The sequence below is a fragment of the Drosophila subobscura genome, chromosome O (genome assembly GCF_008121235.1).
Source record: "Drosophila subobscura isolate 14011-0131.10 chromosome O, UCBerk_Dsub_1.0, whole genome shotgun sequence".
Classification (NCBI taxonomy): domain Eukaryota; kingdom Metazoa; phylum Arthropoda; class Insecta; order Diptera; family Drosophilidae; genus Drosophila; species Drosophila subobscura.
In genome coordinates this window covers 26,034,204-26,055,339 of record NC_048533.1, presented here as the reverse complement: position 1 = coordinate 26,055,339, position 21,136 = coordinate 26,034,204, and the positions used below count along the sequence as shown (strand labels likewise).

General features: G+C 45.5%; 2 protein-coding genes across 7 annotated transcripts in view; one reads left to right on the top strand and one right to left on the bottom strand.

The window, feature by feature from the left end:
• Nucleotides 1-4,474: 4,474 nt before the first annotated feature.
• On the bottom strand, nt 4,475-7,198 carry LOC117898151 (glycine receptor subunit alpha-4). Its single transcript, XM_034807349.1, has 2 exons — nt 6,540-7,198; nt 4,475-6,062 (listed from the first exon to the last, which is right to left on the bottom strand). Exons 1-2 carry the CDS (start codon nt 6,643-6,645, stop codon nt 4,582-4,584), a joined length of 1,587 nt encoding a protein of 528 aa, XP_034663240.1. The 5' UTR covers nt 6,646-7,198; the 3' UTR covers nt 4,475-4,581.
• Nucleotides 7,199-12,928: 5,730 nt separating this feature from the next.
• The window catches only part of LOC117896064 (band 4.1-like protein 4), a 60,563-nt gene continuing 52,355 nt past the window's right edge, over nt 12,929-21,136 (top strand). For all 6 annotated transcript variants that reach the window (XM_034804082.1, XM_034804083.1, XM_034804081.1 and 3 more), the window contains exon 1: nt 12,929-13,986. The gene's annotated coding sequence lies outside the window, so the exon portion shown is untranslated. The remainder of the gene's footprint in view (nt 13,987-21,136) is intronic.

The window sequence follows — 21,136 nt, the reverse complement described above, 5'->3', positions numbered from 1 at the left end:
ACATTCTCATCATCATTTTGGGTGTTCCCCAAGCGACCTGTAAATGATTTTCACTTCCAACTATCCTCGCCTGCCTCCGAACTGAGAGACTGTGTATCTGGGTCTGTGGCTGCTTGTGTGTCGCGGATGCTGCTTGGTGCAAACTTGGGGCGATAACCGCAGCAGGTTGATGCTGTACTTGATTATCATCTGACATTGCACCGATGCCCTTGTGGCTGGTGGCTTGTGGAGCAACTTTGGTGGCGCCAACTTCAGGTGCCTCCTCGTGTTGTGCTTCTACAATATCGATATCGTGTTTAATTAAAACCAAACTAAATTGAATCAATTTGTGGCATTGCCATGACACGGCCCCAAATTAGAATGGCTAAAGACCCAGTGGAAAGAGTTTTGGGAGATGCCCAACGAGAGACCTGGACCGGCAGTTGGCCATAAATTACGGATGAGCGCCAGCATATCATCCAGCTACAGCCACTGCTGGAGCGACTCACTTCCAGTTCCAGATAATGTCACACAGCGACCGAACGAACACATTTCGATAAGATCAGTCCGCGTTGACGTCGTCGTAGTCGCCGCCGCAGTGAAACCCGGCCACACCCCCGCCATATACGAGTACAAACAGAGTGAGAGGGAGGGAGAAACCTTTGTTCGGGGCAGCACATATCTATGACAAATGTACGAGTCGAGTGCGCCAGCGATAAGCAGATACTAATTAATAACCGCTGCCCTACAGCCATGTCTGCCCATGTACTACGAGTCGTACTGGCGGTGTGCGGAGAGGGTCGTCACATGGCTGGCTACCTGCAAAAAGTATTTGCCAAATTAAATGGCCAGCCAAGCCATCGATCGCTGCAGCCCTAGGGCGTGGCATTGGCCATAAACCAGTTGCACATTGTACTGAGAGAAATCATCTTTAATGGTCTACCAGCAGGCGGATATGCAAATGTGAGGAATGGTTTACCAGCAGCGATATGCAAATATTATGAAGGAGAAGACAGAACGACAGACAGCAGACAGTGGGGATGGGCTGTGTGGCGCTACTTACTCACACGTTTCTTCGAGTGTATTGTGGCAATTTTCATTAATTATGACCGCAAGGGGGGCGCCCAACTTATGCAGCTTCATTGGAAAAACGTGCAAAACGTTTCTGCCTGAAGGCGATTCCAAGGCTTAAGCCAAGTGAATGATTCAAATCTCTGTGGTGTATAAGGCGCCACTGGTCCACCAGTAGTTGTTGTTGTTGTTGTTGCTAGTGGTGGTTGCATGCACCTAATCGCTTGGCGCCATCGTCATAGCCAGCCCGCGAAAGATCATGGATGGGTCAAGGCAGTTTCCAGGCGATGGAATCGGAAGAGCGGGACAAGGGCACTGGCACGGACACGGACACGGCACTGCAAGTGGCTGGCCATTAACGCATTGCGTTTGCATTCTATTAAATTAGCTGTAAGGGCATCTCCTTATTAGCACCATAATTTAGTATGCACGCCCACTCCCCGACTGGTCCACCGACGAGAGCTCGACGAGAGCGCGCTCCTCCTCACAGCCAGACCCCAAACTGGGCGGCTACTGTGCGGTCGCAAGTTTTGTTTGCAATTTGTTAATAGGTTGTGGCATGCAGCATGTAAATACCTAAACCCTGGACCCATCATGGATGCGGGCCTGGAGCTGAATCTCTCTCCGGTTCTGGCTGCAAACGGAGTTGCAGTTGGAGCTGGATGTGAGCACGACGTCGCAGCATTCTCATTAGCCATGCGGTTTGCTGCACAGCACAGCCCAGCCAACCAGCAAGCCGGCTGGCAACTTAATCTGCTGGGCGAGCGCTTATGCTAATGCCTCCGCCATGATGTGCATTAAATTTGCACACGGCTATGGCCAAATTAGCCAGTATTGGCCAGTTATTTAAGGCATCTATTAGTCATAAAATCGATTGCTGCCCCCACCCAACCGCTGCTCCCTGTCCACATCAGCCTCAACATCCACATCCAAATCCAAGTCCATGTCTTGGGTCTTGAGCTCATTCGCACGCCTTGTCCAAGCGCGGACGGCAATGGCTCGTACTTGACTTCTGAACCAGCGCCCACAGAGCGTGACTGGACTGGAAATGGAACTCAGCCAAACCCAAGACCAGGCCCAGGCCCAGATACAGACAGTGAGACTGCGGCTGAGGCTGAGACTGCGACAGGCTTCAAACACACCACAAAAATTGGCTAACCAAAACTAACAGCAATAAACATTGCCCCCCTTGTCTCCCCGGTCGCGTCGCCGGTCTCGCTGGTTGTTCTGTTTAGATAGGCAATCTGCGAGTAAGTTGAGCGCTCCGCTTGAAATAGAATTTTTCCCACCATCTAAAAATAAACCCACTAATGCAAAGAGTATTTAACTCCGCCTATAGCTGGGCACCCCCGACTGCACAATGCCCTCCGATCGGAGTTGCTGCTACAAGATTAATTTCGGATATTTGTTTGCTTATTTGTAAGCAAGATTTGGATACATTTGTGGTTGAAGCTGGAAGGTATCTTTATCTCTATTAAGAGAGAATCAATTGCCCATGCCAGATAGAATATGCCCAAACACAAAGGAAATATGTGTACAAAACGAAGCTCAAAGTCTAACTAACGCATTTACATTGGAGTCCAAGTTCCGTGTTGGTTCTTTTATGCCATTCCGTTCAGTTGTTTATTAATTTACCCATTTATATATAATTTCTGCTCGCCTGCGGTTGATGTTGGAGTAGTCGGTGGCATTATTTCCATGCTTCAGAGATGGGAGCGCGAGCCCGAGCCCGAGCGCAAGACCGAGCCCCTTGGCGGTCGCAAGTGACTGCAAATTACACACAGCACACAGTCCGACGGGGCTGACCGGACCACATAATAATAAATGAAAATGTCTGTAATTCTCATGTGCAAAAAAAATGATGAAAAAAAAATCAAGAGAAAAAACTGGGGAAACAAACGAATTGAAGCACTTGCTTATTATGCAGCTCATTTGCGAGGAGGAGGCCCAGGCGATTCTCACAATTCCCACTCGGTCTCTCAGGCGCAGTTCCACTCTCTGGGTTTCCGTCCTACGCCTGGTCTGGCTCTGGGTCTTGGTCTCAGTCCCAAGTCTGGGGAATCGGAAGTTAAGCTAAACAAATAAGCGGCGTGTAAATGAACTCTGTAAGGGTTTTTGCTACGCAGTCTGACCCATTCATGACTGCCAGCCTAGGAATCGATAAAGAAACAGTGCTCTTGGGGGAGTTTGAGTTCTGTTTCTTTTCTGGGATTTCATTTATGGTATTTGGGGTTTTTAGGCCCATAAACGGTTGCCGTGCCGTTTGATAAGTACACAGCAAACAGCTGTTGGAGGCATCTATCATATGTTGAGGCTTATCGGGTGACATGGGAATATCCGGTACCTGGAACACCACGAGCAGCCCTCGCCCTCGGCCCGTAGGGGTTCAATAAACTTGTTGAGCCTCAAAAAAGTTGCATCCACCAGCGAAACGAATCGAATTCATGAAACTGGCCTCCTCAGCAAGGGATAAAGGTGGAGCAGGAGCGAAGCAGGCGGTGGCTGTGGCCAGGCGGTGAGTGGTCTGTTCTGTCCCGGACAGACTGTGGTCCAGCGATACACTTAATTTTGACAGATTACATCTCATTATGTACACCTCGCGGCCAAAAGTGGAAGGCAGGCGAACAGGCAGCAGACAGAGGGCAACAGACATCAGACAGGAGGCAAAACGAGTTCGGGAAACAGTTTGAGAGTTACTGTGGCGACTGAGATTGATGGCCAGATATTGGCTTTGCATAATAATGCGGTGATCTGGAAGAAACTGCAGCAGGGCTGTCGGCTGTTGGCTGTCGAATCGATCTGAATCTGAGTTATGGACACTTGAAATTAATTCCTCTTCTCACTGGTCGCAGGCGAAATTATTTGGCATCTAGCTAGCGATCGATGGCAATAAAATGCCCAACTTCTTCCACATTGTTTATGGCCCAGCGAATTGAAGTTCATTTATAAGGCAATTTAAAATCAATTTAAGTGTTGCATGTGCTGTTAATTTATCAAGACCGAAGTCTACAGCACAGAACAATCTCCACGAAGCAGCAACAGCAATTCTACCAGCACTCCCCGTAAACGTAGACGTAGACGTGGACAGACACCAGAAGCAACAGAGTCAAGAGTTTTCAGCAGTCCCATCATCATGGGCAATTAATTAAAAATTGAGCAGAGAAACTGTTCCAGCAACTGGGGAGCTGGGGCGTGCTGGCATTATGATTTTTTCATTGATACAAATATCGTGGGGCAGTCCTCCTACCGACTCCTTCAGACTGTCTGTTGCCCCAGCATCCATTCCTCCCTCTATTTTTATGTGCTGCTGCCTCTTAATAGACACAAATTTATCAGTTTTGTACGTGCGTGAGGCTTAAGTTTGTGGGAGGTGTTGAGTCCCATAGAAAGGAAATGCCATTTAGTCTTTCAATTTATATATAATTTTTTATAAACAAATACAGACTAACTTAAGCTAAACTTAAATAAATATTTCGTATTATAATGAGGCATTGGATGGATCACAGTTTAGCTCCTCTTCCCAAGTAAAACCTATAGACAGTAGACCAAAGTCCAGAACAGGGCATTGAACAGTATGAATGCCAGTGGAAAGACGAAACGCATTTTGCGATCGATCCACAGGGATACCTCCTTGGGTGTCATGGTGGCAAATGTCTGGGCAGGCTTCTCCTTTTCCGAATCGGTCAGATTTGCCGTCGAGGCGGAACCCATATCCGATTCCGCAAGACTTACGGAGGAGTTCTCTCGACTGAGACCGTTGCCAATGATGATGGGGGTCTCGATGGTGATGACTGTGTTGTTCGCACCACAGCCCTTGTCCATGCTGGTGGTGCTCATGCTGCTTTGGCTGCGATTGTAGCCCCGACGGCTACGCTTTGGCACAAATGTCGACTTCACAATGTACTTGGTGGTGCGCTTCTTCAGCTCCAGATTGTTGTTGCGCCGCCAAATGGTGTTCACGAAGGCGAACTCAACGAGGCTGCCGAAGATGAAGATGGTGCAGACCAGAAACCACACCTCCGACATTGTGACATAGCTAACCTTCGACAGGTTGTTCTCCTGCGACAGGGACAGTGTGATGAACGACAGCAGGGTGGTGCAACCGAGGGTGGTGCGAGCCGGGGTCTGATCAGCCTGCAGCCAGAAGGTCACCCACGAGATGGTCACTATCATGATCGAGGGCAGAAAGTAATCAATCACATAGTAGCCCACCTCGCGGGTAAGCATCACAGTGAAGCTCAGGGTGCTGTAGTTGCCCTGCAATGCGCCGTGGGACATGGAACTCTCGTCTGAGACTTCGATGGACTCATTGTAGAGCGAACCGATCAGATTGTATTCCGTCAACTGCAGCTGACTGTCGAAGCTGACCGGATTCGTGGTCTCCCAGTGCAGCTGCAGCACCGAGGTGTTGTACATCCAACTCTCCAGGATGGTGGTGCACTTCTGCTCATCGAAGGGAAACTTCTGGAAGTTCATCCAACAGTAGAGCGTCGCCTGGATGCGCGTTGAAATGAGTACAGTCCCGTCGGGATAAATGGTCGTCAGCATATCCTTTTCGTTCGTACCTAACACAGTGGAGCTCTGCTCGTTGGCCAGAAAGATGTGCGGCACCCACAGCGACTGCCTTAGAATCGCCTGCCCCATCACGGGCTGTTTCCGATTGGGGGCATACGTGGCGAATGCCAATCGAGCATCCACGTAGCGAAACTGCAGCAGCCCCTGCACCATGAACTGTAAGTCGCTCGAGTCCAGGTTCTTCAGCACGTAGATGTAGAATCGCGCATACACATCCACAGGATCATCGTTCCCGATATCCGAAAGGGTAGTGGGTGGCTCCAGCCGATCGTAGCGGCAGCTGTCGGTCAGGCGAGCGATCAGCTCCGTTTGGGTCAGCGAATCGGCATTGGTCAGCGATGGACAGGTGTTTAGCAATGGAGACTCCGTGAGGTTAAGAGTGACATTGTAATTGTTTGTGTTGGTAGAGGAAGCTGGCGTTATGGAACCATTTCCAGCTGTAGGGATGAAAGCGGAGGAGGAACATTGTGTAAGGAAAAATATAGAAAAAGTTGTGAAATAAGCTATAGGTTGGTAAAAGATCAATTGAAAGAAAAACCATACTAGAAAAAAATATTGCGAAATTATATAATTATCTACTGTCAATCTAACAGAAGTCGCAGATAATAGTTCTTGTGAAATTGATCAACAAAAAAAGAAATTTCTATAATTTTCCATTATTTATGGTGCATAAAAAATGTCCTTGAATGTTCGGAATCACAAGAGTTAATCTAAACCAATGTCAATCTACTATTTTGGAGTTTCATCAAAAAGACTAAATCTTTGACTTTCAAAGGATATTCAAAAAATTTAGAAAAAGTTTTGCGACCTCTTCAGGATACAATTATGGAATTTAATAAAAAAGGAAAAATATTATAAGTTCTGTTCCCCATTTGCTTAATATCCTTTGAGTCCCAAAGGACATTCAAACCCACCTAAATTCATCTGAAGATGGCTAAGATCCATTGTGTGTGCAGTCGCCAATCTCAACCAGCAGATCAGCGTCAGTGACACGAGAATATCCACTTTTCTCTTAGTCATATTCAGCACGGAGCACTTTTTCTTTTATCACGAGAATTGAATTAATTATTCTTATTATTTTTTGCCCGCTGCGTATTCACGGCCAGCCGCTTGGCCTTTTCTCGTTGGACTATTCTTTCGGATGGATTCGCGGTGCCGTGCGGTCCGGGTTCGGGTTCGCTGTTCGTTCTGCGTAATATCTATTACTAACTTATTTATTTTAATTGGTGGGGGCTTTTAATTCATTTGCCACTCATGACAGCTTGTTCAGGCAATTATTGTTCCGTGGTACGTTGCGGCGTCTCTTCTGTTATCTGCTTCTGGGCCAAAAGCGAACACATGAGTAAATCGCTTCTAAGTACGGCTCTCAGGCGAGCGGAGAGTGCCTCATAGAGCCGAGGGCTTTTCCCTCACCTGCTGTGTAATGCCGCTAATTGTTGTTATCACTGCTTGAGAGAGAGAGAGAGAGAGAGAGAGAGAGAGAGAGAGAGAGCGCGAAATGTTTGCTCATGTCTCTGACTTTTTTGATTAAGTGGCCAACGCCACCGACCGCCGACAACCGACCACCGAATGCCGACAACCGACTACCGACGCGTCCGACGCCACCTTCTCATGGCAGACAGAGGATGAGGGCGGAGGCAGCTTTTGTTTTATTTATACACCAAGAGATATAAACGCAGTCGTACTTCAGTTTTGGACTTGTCGGACTCTTAACTCTTTATGCGATCGCATAATTGATGATGACCTGTTGTCAGAGGTGGTGGCTCGATGATGGTTTATTTTTGGCAATAAATATTTCTGCAAATTCGATTGGGATTTGATTATGGTATCAGCCGAGGCTCGTGGGACTTAAAGAACTGAATGAGTTGATGACGAGACCCCTTGAAATAACCCTCACCTGACGACAGCATAATCTTTCTTTGATTTGCCCCAAACTGAGGAATCTTAGGTCTCATCTGTGCAGCATCTTTACGGATTGAAGTCTAAATCAGGGGCGTCTTGTTGCTCAGTCCCCTGCAATGCTCCTGCTTCCCACTGCGTGTGTGTCGACCCGCCCCTCATCAGCACTTTAATCAACCGTTTCTCCGCCCACATTTTACCAAGGAACAACAACCGCCACCCGCTGTTTGGTTCATGATACCCATAAAAATTTATGACTACATAACACAGACACAGGGAGAAACTACAACGAAGTACATTACGCATCGCTGCGACTCCGACTACTGCTGCTGCTGTTGCATCCACTCTTACATCACTCCACTTCCCGCAGCTCCATTAGGGCTCCCCTCCCTTTGCCATAATGCACTTGGTAGATTCTCTCTTTCGTCAGGCCTCAGCTGCCGCTGGTACATCCCTCATGTGGCACGTGGCACGTAACAGTGCGTCGTAGATAACTTCAAATCATACAATTTTAAGCAGCAATGGGGGTGGAGTTTTTTGTATACGAGTGTCTGTGCTATGTAGTTCCTAAATGGATGGCTATATCAAGTGTTTACCTGTTTATCGGAACAAAACAGAAATTTGAGTGCCAATTAAAATTATTTTTCCCATCGAAAAGTGACTTTGATAAGATCTGTTTTTATTTAATTTAGAGACTCGTTCCAGCTTGAGGTACGGGGCATCTGGCTCTGATACCCAATATTCTATTGTTATAAAATACGTACCAGAATCTAATAGACCCTCCCATCGAGCTAGGGTACTCGTCCACACGCCTCAACATGGCAAATTAAAATGTTTACAAGCTCATTCCGCAGCACTCTGCAGCGATTTCACCCAAAGTGGGTGTGAAAGTGGCGTTGATTAGATTATGAATCCAAACGTGAGTGACTGTCAACGTCAGTAGGAGAGCAGTTGCTGCTACTGCTACTGCTAGCCAGTTGCGGATGAATACCAGTGGCTGGGAAAACTTCAAATCAATTAAATTCAATCATTGCCATGCATAAAGTAAGCCATAAAACTGCTGAAATCCGTTCCACTATTTAATCACCTTTCCCTGCCTGTAATCTCAGACCTCAGGCCATGGCGCCCGACCTGCGCGATGTTTTGCTTTCCTTTCTTTCATATATACGTATAAGTATTTTTTTGTTGGGCTTTCTGTTCGCTTTTGTTTCGCCCGCCTGGGAGTCCGTGCTGGCGCATTAATTTAAGCCGCCTGGAACATAAAAGCTGCTCGCAAAACTAAGCCGATTTAAGAGCACATTTGAATTCAAATGCCGCACGTTGAAATAAAAACTAAACGTAGTTCTCTCCAGCTCCCGGCTTCCTGCTCTCCATCCGCTATAAAGGGAGTTTAAATGGCACAAAAACTGTCTGCAAAGTTTTGGGCTCGGTTCTGAAGTTTTTCAGTTTTGGGCAAATGCAGAAATTATAATCCTTTAAATGGCAATCGAGCGTTCAGCCGCCTAAGGGCAGAAGATTAAGCCTCGAGGAGTGTTTTCTAATTATTACCTGTAATCCGATGGGTTCGAGAGGGATCGATTTTCATCATTGATCGTTAATTCTTTGGAATTCTTAAGAACTTGTTATCTCTATCTTTGCATTGGCTTACTCTGCCGCCTTGAGTGTGCTCTCTATACTCTCTCTTTACTACTTGTCAAGCAATATTCCATCAATTGATCACTGCCAGCTTGTTCCTAGAATTCTTTGTAATTATATCATCTTTATGGCACTCCTATCTTTTGTTTAACAATCATAACCATACGAATCAGTTCCACAAACTTTTTCAAATGCCATTGTAAAGCGCTTTATTGGCCTGGCTTTTCCGCAGACTTTCAGGTCTGTGCTTATCAGAGAGTTATGTTTTATTGCAGATGGGTATCCCCGTGTCGAGTATTGCTTTGCCAGCTTTAACTGAAGTGTGAGTAATTGTAATTTTTTTTGTTCTATTCTGGTCGCCACACCAATTAAACGTCGCCAGACTCGGACCAGACGCTCGCGCTGGCGCTGGCCACCGTCCAGGTTGACATTGAACAATGGCTCATAAATCACATGCTTGGCCTGGCAAGGACATCCGTGTGCTGGCGGCATCCTGGCATCTCCTCCTGGCCATGTCGTCTGAGTGTTTGTCAGGCATTTGATGCTGCTCGCTCGTTTATTACTCTTCAGCATTTACAACTGTTTCAGCTTTCAGTTCTGTTTCTCATCGGAAAACATTTCTGATTTCATTTCATTTTATTATTCCTGCAGTTTTCCGCTTTTTTATCAGTTCCTTTGTGTGTTTATGTGTGTGTGTGTGGGAAAGCTTGTGTGCTGCGGAAGCCGCCAGCGCTATTTTCCGCTTTTCTCGCTCTGAGTTCGATTTTGGTTGCTTTGTTTCTGGCTGCCGCTGCCTTGCCGATGCGGTTCTCCATCTCCATTATTGTTTCCTTTGATTTATTTTCGGTTTCAAGTGATTTCCGCCAGCATTCAACACTTTATGTTTGCTCTTCGGGTTGTTGCGCTTGTTTTTCAGCATTTTCTGTATTTTTTTTTTGTGGTTTTGGGTTTTGTGTATTTTCTGGCTGCATTTTCCTTTTCCCCCACAAAACTCTTAGTGCCAACATTTGTCATTTGCGGGTTTCCATTTCTGTGTTTTTTCGGTGTTTCCTTTTGCACTTTTGCTCGGCTTTTGCTTTTGATTTGCGGTGCTTAATCGTTGGCAACGTCTGCGGATTTCGTGTTTTTAAATGCAGATTCTTGAATGCCAGCATTCGGGCCATAAATTTGCTCCGTTCTTCTTTTTGGTAGCTCGCACACGTAATTGAAAGCAGCAGGGCGTGCGGCTCTCGCCCAGGTCCACTGCGAAGGCCAGTTTGAATTTAAAAACTGTTTCTGCTTTTCGGCCACCAATTTATGATGGTTCAATGGCCATTGCCATCGCCTGCATTGAGGCTATTGATTAAGGTTCACTCCCTCTCTCTCTCTCTCTCTCGTGATCTCTTCTCCTGAGGCTTGTGGCTTACCCAAAACTCCTGTGCCCCCAGGCTGTGGCGCTGCCTTGTAATCTGTCAAAATTGCCAGCATTCTACCTAAACGGAAGTTGGAACAAAAAAGAGTGCCACACTAAACTGGTTTAACTGGCAACCTTTTCTTGGTTCAATGTCCCCCAAGCTTGAAATCCATCTTCTTCTGCAAATTGCCATGAGAATGAATTGGTGTTTGAATGCACTCGTACTCATATTCGTACTCTTACTCATATTCCCATGCATCATATGAAACTGAAAGTTTTCCAACAATCAACTTTCACAATTGAGTCCAACGACATTATCTGTGATGGTGTGAGGGGAATTAATGGAAGTGGGGTTTCAGCTGGAGCTGGAGATGGTTGTAATTGATCACACAGCGACAAATATTTATGCAAAAAGACAAACAGAAACAGAAATGGGAAACCCAACAGAAAATATCTCTAAGCTGCACAAATAAACACAAGCAATACCCAAAATTCGTATTAAGCGATCAATAATCATTTGTAAATACGAGGCAATGTGACGCCGCCGGGCGATAAAGGCCAGAAATATTAACGCACCAGGGAGGTGGGAAGGAGTGAAGGCACCTAAGCCTGGATTTGGACACGGGCTTGGGCTTGGGCCCGGGCCATGGGCCTGACTTGTTGCAGATAAACAATAGAAAAGCATAGACAGAAGGGTCAAACGCTTGGGGGCCCAGCATCGACTTTGGTCTGTGGTAACCAAAGATGCCACAGCCATGGATTTGGAAGGGGGAATTCAATGCAAACGTATACCCAAAGATGAGAGAAGGATGAGGACAAGGCTGTGGCTGTGGCTGTGGCTGTGGCCGAAGCTGCCAATGCCCAATGATGATGATGATGATGATGAGCATAGCAAATACAAATTATGGTAGAAAAGCGCTACGTAAATACTGCAATCATTTTAATAGACCAAAAACGGCGGCGCATAAACCATAAACCAAACGCCACAGACCACAGAAGACCTCCTCTGGACCTCAAGAGAGTAAGTGGATGAACGGACGGTACGGAACGGAACGGGCCGAGCGGACACAAAGTTTTCTTTCTATGAGAAATTCGAAGGCGTTCATGCGAATGCAGCTAAAGATGGGCACTGGGCGATGTGGATTCTTTCAGTTCTTTTTGTTGTTGTTGTTGTTGTTGTTGCTGGGATGCTGGCACGCGAGCAGAGAAAATTACAGCCAGATGATGCGGTTTTATTACACTTATACACAAGTTTAGGCACGGGAATTAGCGTAGATAAATATTTCTGTGGAAATTCCACAGTCGATGACCACTGATCGATAGTCCATTGTGTACTTTTGGAGCTCTTTCTGTGTCTTGTGGGAGAACCACATTTGCGGTTTGCAAATTACAGATGAACATTCCTCCGTTCAGGGGTTACGATTGAATCGGTTTTTGTTTGTGTGTACGGGGGGATCATTGGGGATCGCTCTATGGTTTGGCGTCTGGAATTTCGCTTCGGTTTCATGGCATTAGTATGATTGACAGCTACAAGCGCACTTAACGCATTCCATAGACACTCTGTCGATGTGTCTGTGTCTATAGCTCCGTAATGCCTCAGCGGCGTTCCTGATATAAAACAGATGCTCAAGAATTAACCCCAGTCGTAGTCGTAGTCGCAGTCGTAGTCCCCCACTCCCCTTTTATACTACAGTGAAGCAGCCCCCTTTTGCCGGCTGCTCTGTCAGTCTCTCTCCCGCTCTCTTTAGACGCTGCTCTCAGTGCGCATGTGTTCTCCAGGTCTCCACAATTTACAGTTTGTTTTGCTCGACGTTTTCGTAACATGTGGGAAGGAAGCAGGTATAGAAAGAAGGAAATGAATGCAGGGACAGAATAAAGATATGGAATATGGATGTGCAAGTAAAGACGAAACTTAATAAGTGAACTATGTATAAAACAGAATTCCTGCCTTCGATCTATCCCATTTTACTTCAGGAATAGCATGTGATAATACCTTATGAAATATACCATTCCGGCTAAGGAAGAACCAGGATATGAATTACCCAGAAATTTGTTTTGGTTATTATGTGTGTTCATATTAACACACATACTTTAATTCAGTCTTGAAAACGTTAATGTCAAGCCTAAAGTGGAAAATTAATAATTTAGATACTTATCAACCACAATTTGTATCAATTCCCTGTTCCAATCTCTGATTCTTTCAAAACCTCAACTTCCATTGAGATGAACATTTCTGCTTATTGCCTCATACCACACGTGCCATGTGCTGCATGTTGCGCTCCAACTCTACACACTCTCACACAGCAGAGAACACCACCACACAGCCGGCATTTCAAAAACTCTCCACATGGGGGCTTCACGGAAGCTCCAAGCGCGCTGCCTCGCAGTTGCTTTTGAATCGTTGGAGCCAGCGCACGCTTAGAGCGGCATATAGAAACGGGACTTGGACTCGGCGACGCGGCTTCTCGTTTCGTTTACAGTTTCGGCTTTCGGTGGAGTCGGTTTTCGGTGAGGTCGGTTTTTGTCGCCCCGCTTGATCGGCTGCAACCTCAGCGGTTTTTATCGGGTCTATTGCATTCGGGCAGGCAGCCGGTGAAGCCGTGATTGATGGACTGAACAACGGACACGGACACGACAGTTGCCGCATCGGTCTCGGTCAGTGCAGTCGCAACAGTCAGAGCCACAAAGCTTCATTGAACTCTGACGACCCTCCCGTTTGGCCATTTGACAATCGACAAGCAATCAAACAATCGAAAGTGCAATCAAATTTTGTGTGTGTTTTTCGAAGATTTTAACGAGAATAGAACGAACCTTTTGCGAACAAATCACCGGGGATTTTTATAGCGGTCGAGCTACGAGGATTTCCTTATTTCCTATTTCGAAAAGAAAAACAAAACGAAAGAAAAAACCATTCAACGAAAAGATACATCAAACAATAATACGTTGAAAACGAAGTTCAATTTCGCCGCGCGGGTCTTTTTGGGGGCTGTTTCTGCTGCTGCCTGTCGTCGTGTGCTTGGGCTTCATAAATTATCCAAACAGAGCGCTTTTTGGAGAACGACTTGCAAATAAATAAGCATTTACGCTTTTATTATTGCTACCCCCCGCTCACTGCCCACTCCGCTCTTACTCTACGGTTCGTTGTGCGTGTGTGTGTGTGCAGCAGTATCTGTGAGTGTGTTCCTTGGAAATCGCTCCCATGTGGCGCAGCGCTGAATAAAACCAAAGGAGAGCTCTCCACCACTTAAAATATCATTTTTTGCATACAATCAACATACGAAGTATCTATAAGATAGAAATGTGTGTGTGCGTTCGGGATCTGCTTTGATTTGTGAGTGCTGATAAACGGATGAGGCACTGTCCGCCGCAGCAAATAAAAATAAAATATCCAACAAAAAAATCAACAGAAATACCCGCATAAAGATATCAAGCAGGTAAGCAGCTAACGATACAAGTATCTCTGAAGTTTGAATATGAAACGGAAACCCAGAGTGCAATGACATTTATCCCTATATCGTAGGTACTTATGTATGTACGTATTAATAGAGCCCAGCATTATGCAAATTTGTGTACGAGAGCGTGTGCCTGCATCCTGATGATGCGCCAACCATCCTCCTCCTGCAACGATCTGCATAATTGGAGTTAGGGCTCCTCCACTCCTCTAACATTGGCCCTGTGTATATGTGTGTGTGTTGGGGTGTCTCTAACTGCCTCTAATGAATAAATAAGTGCCACTAATAGTTTTCGCACTTCCTGTTGTCAGGCCACAAGAGATGCTCATCAAATTGCACTCGGTCCCTCAGCTGTCTCTGGGCCCGTCCGGTTCTGGCCTGGCTCCTGCTCGTATCTGGTCTACTGTTTGCTCAAGAATTGAATCATAACAAGAGGAACAGGAACCCCAACGCCAGAAACGTTGCACCATCGTACACGTTGACAATATTTAATTATGAAACTGGAAACCCACTCTCAGATGTGTCGTCTATAGAACTTCTATGGGTTTTGCTGTAAAAGTCAATTGCTTCATTCTGGCTTATGTATTTAGTGCAGGGGGAAATCAGATTTCCTACCATTACCTAATGGTTAGAGCCATATATTAGGTCTGGTTAAGGCCAATAAGAAGACATTCACTTTATTCCTCTGCAACTTTACAATTTCTCTCTCTTTTTAAGGGTATCTAATGTGTCGTCTGATGGCTTTACCCTGCTTTCATGTTGCCTTCAAAGTTTCTGCTGCTGTTGCAACATCACCATCATCATCGTTGTCATAATAATGTCGCTGTGTTCTTTCCCACACAAATCGCCATGAAAAATTTGCCTCATTCGCATTTATTTATTTTTCTTTCGCCATTTGAAAAGTCTATCAGTTCGAGGAAAAATACAATTTGAATTCCATTTAAAAACTTCAATGATTTCCATGGAACTTAGTTTTGGTTTGTGGAAAGTTTTTTGCGTTTCATCTTTGAATGAGATTTGGAGGAAATATTATACTTTTACTACAATCGGATATGGTAGCAATTTCTTTTTTGATGATTGATGTTTTGCGAATGAGTATCAAATGGGTCTGCCCATGAGGAGGTGCTCAGTGTGCTTGTGGCTGGGGCTGCAACATTGTCATACATTTTATCGGGTTGCCAACTTTTTATTTGCACCTCTCGGAGGAAAAAAACATTTCCTGTACAACTATTTTGTGCAACGGATGTTGCCGGACAACCGAGACTCCATGCCGCAGACCTCTGCCGTACAGATAGCCATCAGACAGACGGAACCAGACAGGCCATACCATAATCAGAACAGATCCCAGAGAGAACACCAGGAGTGACAGCCACGAGGGCCACGCGGAATGACTTGAAAATAAATAACATTTTTCAAAGAATTTACTGACGGGAGCCGCTCCACGCCACGCCACTCCCCACCGCTCCGCCTCGCTCGTCTGCGTCTGCGACTTCCTCATTTGCTTATCGGTGCAAAAGGGAATCGCTTGCTCCTCCGGATGGTGGAGAGAGAGAGAGAGAGAGAGAGAGAGAGGTGGAGATGTTGGAGCTATCGTCTGCGCTTGATTTCACTCACGCATTTTGCCTCCATCAACTTTTAATTAGTTGTAATTTGTAAATTGTGGATTCAACGTCAAACGGCCGACCACGCAGCCGGTCGGAAGATGTCGCGCGCAAGTCTTTGAAGCAACCGCCGCCCCGTGGCTTGGGGGCTGTCTGATGATGATGTTCCGCAGTGCCACACAGTCGCTGCTTTTGTGGCACCACTGACAGATTGCTGATAAGGTTGCCAGCCATCCAGTCAGCCGGAGTCCCCACCCAGCTAGCTCTTCAGCTAACCCTATCAGCCTTTCAGCCGCCTCTAATCGCACCAACAGCCACAAGTCGCGGCTGCCTTTGGGGCTCCAATCCATCAGCGAGGCGCAACAGCAGCTGTCAACAGGGTTGCTCCCGTGGATTGTCATTGGAAATTGGCTAAACATTTGACAAGAACTCTTTGGGTTTTCGGTTTGTAAATGATTCTTTGATGGTCATAAACGGTGCTTTAAATGGGGGATTGATTGAGGTTGCTGGGAAAAGGGAAAGGGAAAGCCCAATTAGGCACGAAAAGAGGGGCAGCACTTACCATATTTTTAGGGGGAATACTTCAAAAGTTCATCGCTAATCGGTTCTCATCATCGTAAATCAACTCCCAACTCTGCTCCGAAACAAAGCAATCGAAAAGATTGTCATCGCGGCCATCAAAAAAGATGTTGCAACCAAATTAACTTCTGGCTTTTATATCCGCTTTTTTAATTAGCAACACTATAGCGAATATACTATATATTTTGTGGTAAAAACAATAAAGTTTACGAGCTAATTTTATGGCTTGAGCAAATTTATAGACATTTGGACTCATGTGACACAAAACTAGCAACAGAAACTTTCCTAACAAGCTCTATAAATCCCCTGCCGCACCAGACTCGGAGGCACTTAATTAATTTCTGTAAAAACTTTAAAGAACAAAGGGCCATGCAACGTCCATGGCTATAGCCTAGTTGTTGCACGTTAATTTCCAATTTGAAGCAAAAGAAAATGAGGGGAAAATGAGGAGCAAAAAAAAAGGCGAACAAGTAATGTCATACATAGGAAACACAACAAAATCAAAGCCCAAAGACAACGACGACGGACAACAGTAAAACTAACTGCAAATTTGCTGCAGCCAAAGGGGATACGAAAGAGAGGAGTTTGCACCAGTTTCCCAACTGCAACATCAGCAGCAGAACAGAGCAGCGCCAGAGCAGCAGCACCAACAGCAGAGATTGGAACAGTTACCTGGGCGCTAAACAAAAAAAAAAGAAGTAAAAAGATAGCAAAGAAAAGAAAAACTAAGAGGGAAACGGGGTGGTGGTGGTGGGGGGGAAATGTGTGACTCAAGTGAACGAAGAGATGTGGATGCTGCTGGCTTTAGAAAGTAGCCAAAAGGAGTTGCAACAGATAGAAGATTGAAGCGAAAACCCGTTGGCAGCAGCCTCACTTCTGCCTTTGCGTGATGCAATTCCCGTAGAGTCGGAGAGCCAAAAGATTGAAAGCAAACGACAGCCAAGTAACTAGAACACTTGACGATGTTGATGTGGATGCCTCAGCTGCCTCGGCTGCCTTGGCTGCCGCTGCTGTTGCAACAATTTCCAATTAAAGCAGTTACTAGTGACTCCAGACTCTGCCTCTACCTCTACCTCTGCCTCTCCGGACAGTGCCTCTTCCTCTGGGAAATCGCTGGAGAAGCTCTGGGAGTTGGCATCGACGCCGCTTATGTGTCGCTTGCGCAATCATCATTCGGCAACTTCTGACAACTTCTACATCTTTGACTTCGACTCTGACTTCAGTCTCTCACTGTTTGATTTTCTATTGCTGTTGCTGTTGCTGGTGCTGGTGCTGCCTGCCTCTCTCAATTTTCCACTATTTTCCTCCTAAGAGACAGGAAGCCCATCTGTAATGGGCCTTAAAATACACACTTTATGCCCCATGGTCTAACCATCCCCCAATTAGAGCTCTGGGTTAATTGCAATGACGCATAGTTGCTCATTAGATTTTCAGAGTCTCCTCCGTCCGCCTCTATGGAACCGCTCCCAGTTCTTAATGTGGCATGCGGCATGGGGCATTCATTCCAGTCGGAAGCTAACGGCAAGCAACGCGGTTCGAAAAGCTAATTGATCATTAAGTCTATTTCCGCGGTGAGATGGCTTAAACGTAAAGTTTTCAACGTGTGTTCGTTCCCCTCTCGTTATTTTCTTTTTTCCATAAGTAAGTCATAAAGTGGCAACTTTTATGACAACAGCAAAACTGGACACCGGACGCGAACGCAAACAGGCGCATGTGGCACGCAATCCTCCAGGAAGAAGGCGAACCTTCAGACAGCCGAATATTGTGGGTTCTTCGAGTGCAGGTAGATGCATAGAAATAGAGTTTTTTTTTATGGTGGGGAGGGAACGAAACAACAACAGAGAATGAGAATGAGAATGTTGGAATACGAATGAGCACGGGACAGACTGCCTGCCCATAAAAGCAAACATGCTGCATGTAGGAGAATGGAGAGGAACAAAAAAAACAAAGAACTATATAGCTGAAAGAACTGGGTGAAATCGATTTGTATACGGTATGTAGTTCTTTATTGCTCTTTTTGTGGAAAGAAGAAACCCCAAAGGGGAGCAATGATGGGTGGGGGACGCGATCCACTGATTGATCGTCAAAGAGAGGGAAAGGCAATGAGTAGTCAGAGATTATCTGCGAGAACTGTTTCGAATTCATCCACTGATAGATCTCTCTCTCTCTCTCTCTGCCTCTCTCTGTCTATTCTGACAGTCACTGACCCACTGCCCACATGCAAATGAATCTGTGTATCTGCTAGATGCACCCGTTCTAGTCTGTTGTTTGTGTGTATCTGCTGGAATGGATGTAGCTACAGAAAATTGGGTCTGGTCTGGGAACTTTTCGTGGAATGAGGTGCGTTTTGGTGCGTTGGCGTTGCTGTTGAGTGAAGTCTTGCCTTTTCAGGCTCTGCCTGCAACCCAAAAATAAAACTTTGAAAAAAACATGCTCTGGGATGCTGCTGGTGGATGTTGTTTCTGGCTGATTCTTTTGTTTATTTTCTTGGTTTTTGTTCCACGAAAGATGTGGCAGCAGCAGCAGCAGCAGCACTAGATCCGTGGAGAGCCCAGAAACAGGCCCAGAAACAAGCGATCTCGTTAGCTCTACAACAACCGTTAGCCTCTCTAGGACTGGGCCTGGGCCTGGTTCTGTTAGCCTTGTTTTTTGTCTGTTTTCGGCCAAAATGACGATACCTTTTTTGGTCATTTTACAACGCCTCTGCTGCTGCGGCTGCTGCTGCTGATGCGGTTTTAGAGGGCGCGTGAAAATGCCAATGTTCTCGGTTTTTCCCTGCTCTTTTGGCCAGTATCTTCGTCTGGTAATCAACGTTTTGTGGTCAGCAAGAGAAGGCTAAAGCGAACAGAGAGATCGAGAGAGAGAGAGAGAGACGTAATGCTATTGGTTTCGCATGCTTTATTGCCAATTGGAAAGTTGGCAGCCAACTAAGAAAAAGTCTGCGGAATAGATCGCTCGCCAGTAAAACCCCCAGAGTCAAGTTCCAGAAAGCCATTGAAGCCGATAGAAGATTGGTGTTAGAATGTTTTACGGGCCATTGTCTGATGCTGTTGGCCGTAATTGGCAAAAGGCAGAGAGCCAGACAGCCAGAGAGCCAGCTAGCCAGAGAGTCACAAAAAGCCAGAACCCAATGCAAAGTCATAAATATGACCATAGAAAAAGGCAGTTAAGTAATAAATTGTTGAACAGGCAGGTTGAACGAAATTGATTTAATAACTTTGCATCATTAAAAATATCTTAATTGCATTCTTCCGTAGTGCAGTCGCAGTGGCAGTTCCACAGATAATCAACTAACTAAACTAATCGAAGTCTACAGCTCGTTTCACACGATGGACTCCCATGATCCATTCATCAATCGTTCCGCGCGCGAGAGACCTGAAGAATCCATCAAATGCCGCCTTGAATGCCAATGCCATAATTTTTCCAATCCAAAGCCTGTTTCCAGATGTATCTTTCAGGTGTACGCGTATCTGTATGTGTATCTAGACTCTAGAGACGAGTCCGCAGTCAAGTCAATCAATTAGGCATTTCAACACATGTTGTTTACAGTTCTAATTCTAGATGCGTTTTTCATTTCAAATGCCAACATGTCTGTGGCAGAAATTGCTATGCCGCATACATACACACATCAGGTGTGGGAGGGGCATGCCGCTTGCTGCTCGCTTAACGATTTCCTGTTAAATTATGCGGCATTGACTTTATACCAAATGGAAAATGAAAAACTTTTCTACTTGTACGACTATTTATGTGGCAGGGGCAGGGCCGCACAAAGGAAATACCCCGAAAATGAGATCTGAAATAGCCACAAGACACGCATCCACTATTAGCCGTGCTAATGAATGCTATTTTAGAGCCCAAAGAGTAATCCATCTTTCAGAGACGACCCACAAACATTTCTCTCACTCTCTCTCGAAGACAGATACCAAAAACCCCAGCACGAAACGAAAGATAAAGTCCAATCAATAATTTCTCAGCTACTCAAATGCTCATTAGTTGCTGGATTCGGACACTCTAATGGTCTGTGTCCAGCAGCATCAAAGAGAACAAAATTCCCAGAACACTTGAACAAATCTCCGCGTGGCTGGCACTTTCGCTTTGGGGCAACTCGACGGCAGAGAGAGAAGCGAAATTAAAAGTGTAAACTCGTCTCCAATTTGGGCAGGAAAAAGCAGGCAAAACGTGTCTCGAATGCAGTTGAAAAATCAATTAGCAGAGCCACAGAACGGGTTCCAGATTCTATGATTAATGATGTGCCTCCAGTGCCCATGGGGAGGTTGGGTGCGATCTGTGGGCCATCGAAAACAAACACCACCTGAGCAGACACACATCGACATGGTGGCGGAATCTGTTCTGTTTCCGTGGAAGTTTCCAGTTATCTCATAGACAGATTTGATTTATTCCCGAGGCCCGCCCACCCACGAGCATTCGGCAGCAGTTCGAACTTCAAAGTTTATAAATATTTTACGAGCAGTATAAATTTAAATTAGCCAAACAAAAAATACGAGAAGAAGTAACACACAAGTAGCACAGGGGAATACTCTTATTTACGTTGCGATGAAATGAACTCCCTGGAAAGTAATATTCTCTAAGATAGGACGATATGTTGCACTCATGCAAATTAAAGAGGAAGTACACCGTTATTTCTGCGTAAACAGAAGCATCTCTTTCCAACTCACATTAAACAGAGTGAGAATTGATTTTACTTTGATAAAGGTAAAGAAGTTTGCGTTTAAATTCCAAAAAATTAGCTTGATCTTTTATTCCGCCTTAGATCTTTCCAAGAAAATTTAAATTACGACAACTGGTTTTGGCATAATAAGTGCCATAAATATTTTTTTGTTATGGGAGTTCCCTCCCGCTGATCATTACAACATTGCAGAACAGTTAGACTGTAAAGTCTAGTCACGGTTGAAGGTCCAAGCACCATGGAATCTACGGGAAAAGATATTCCC

What these genes read in the sequence shown, in the direction of transcription:
- LOC117898151 (XM_034807349.1), bottom strand. Translation starts at nt 6,645, where the DNA reads ATGACTAAGAGAAAAGTGGATATTCTCGTGTCACTGACGCTGATCTGC. An exon ending in CCATCTTCAGATGAATTTAG is followed by an intron (nt 6,063 to 6,539) that starts GTGGGTTTGAAT and finishes TCATCCCTACAG; the next exon opens with CTGGAAATGGTTCCATAACG.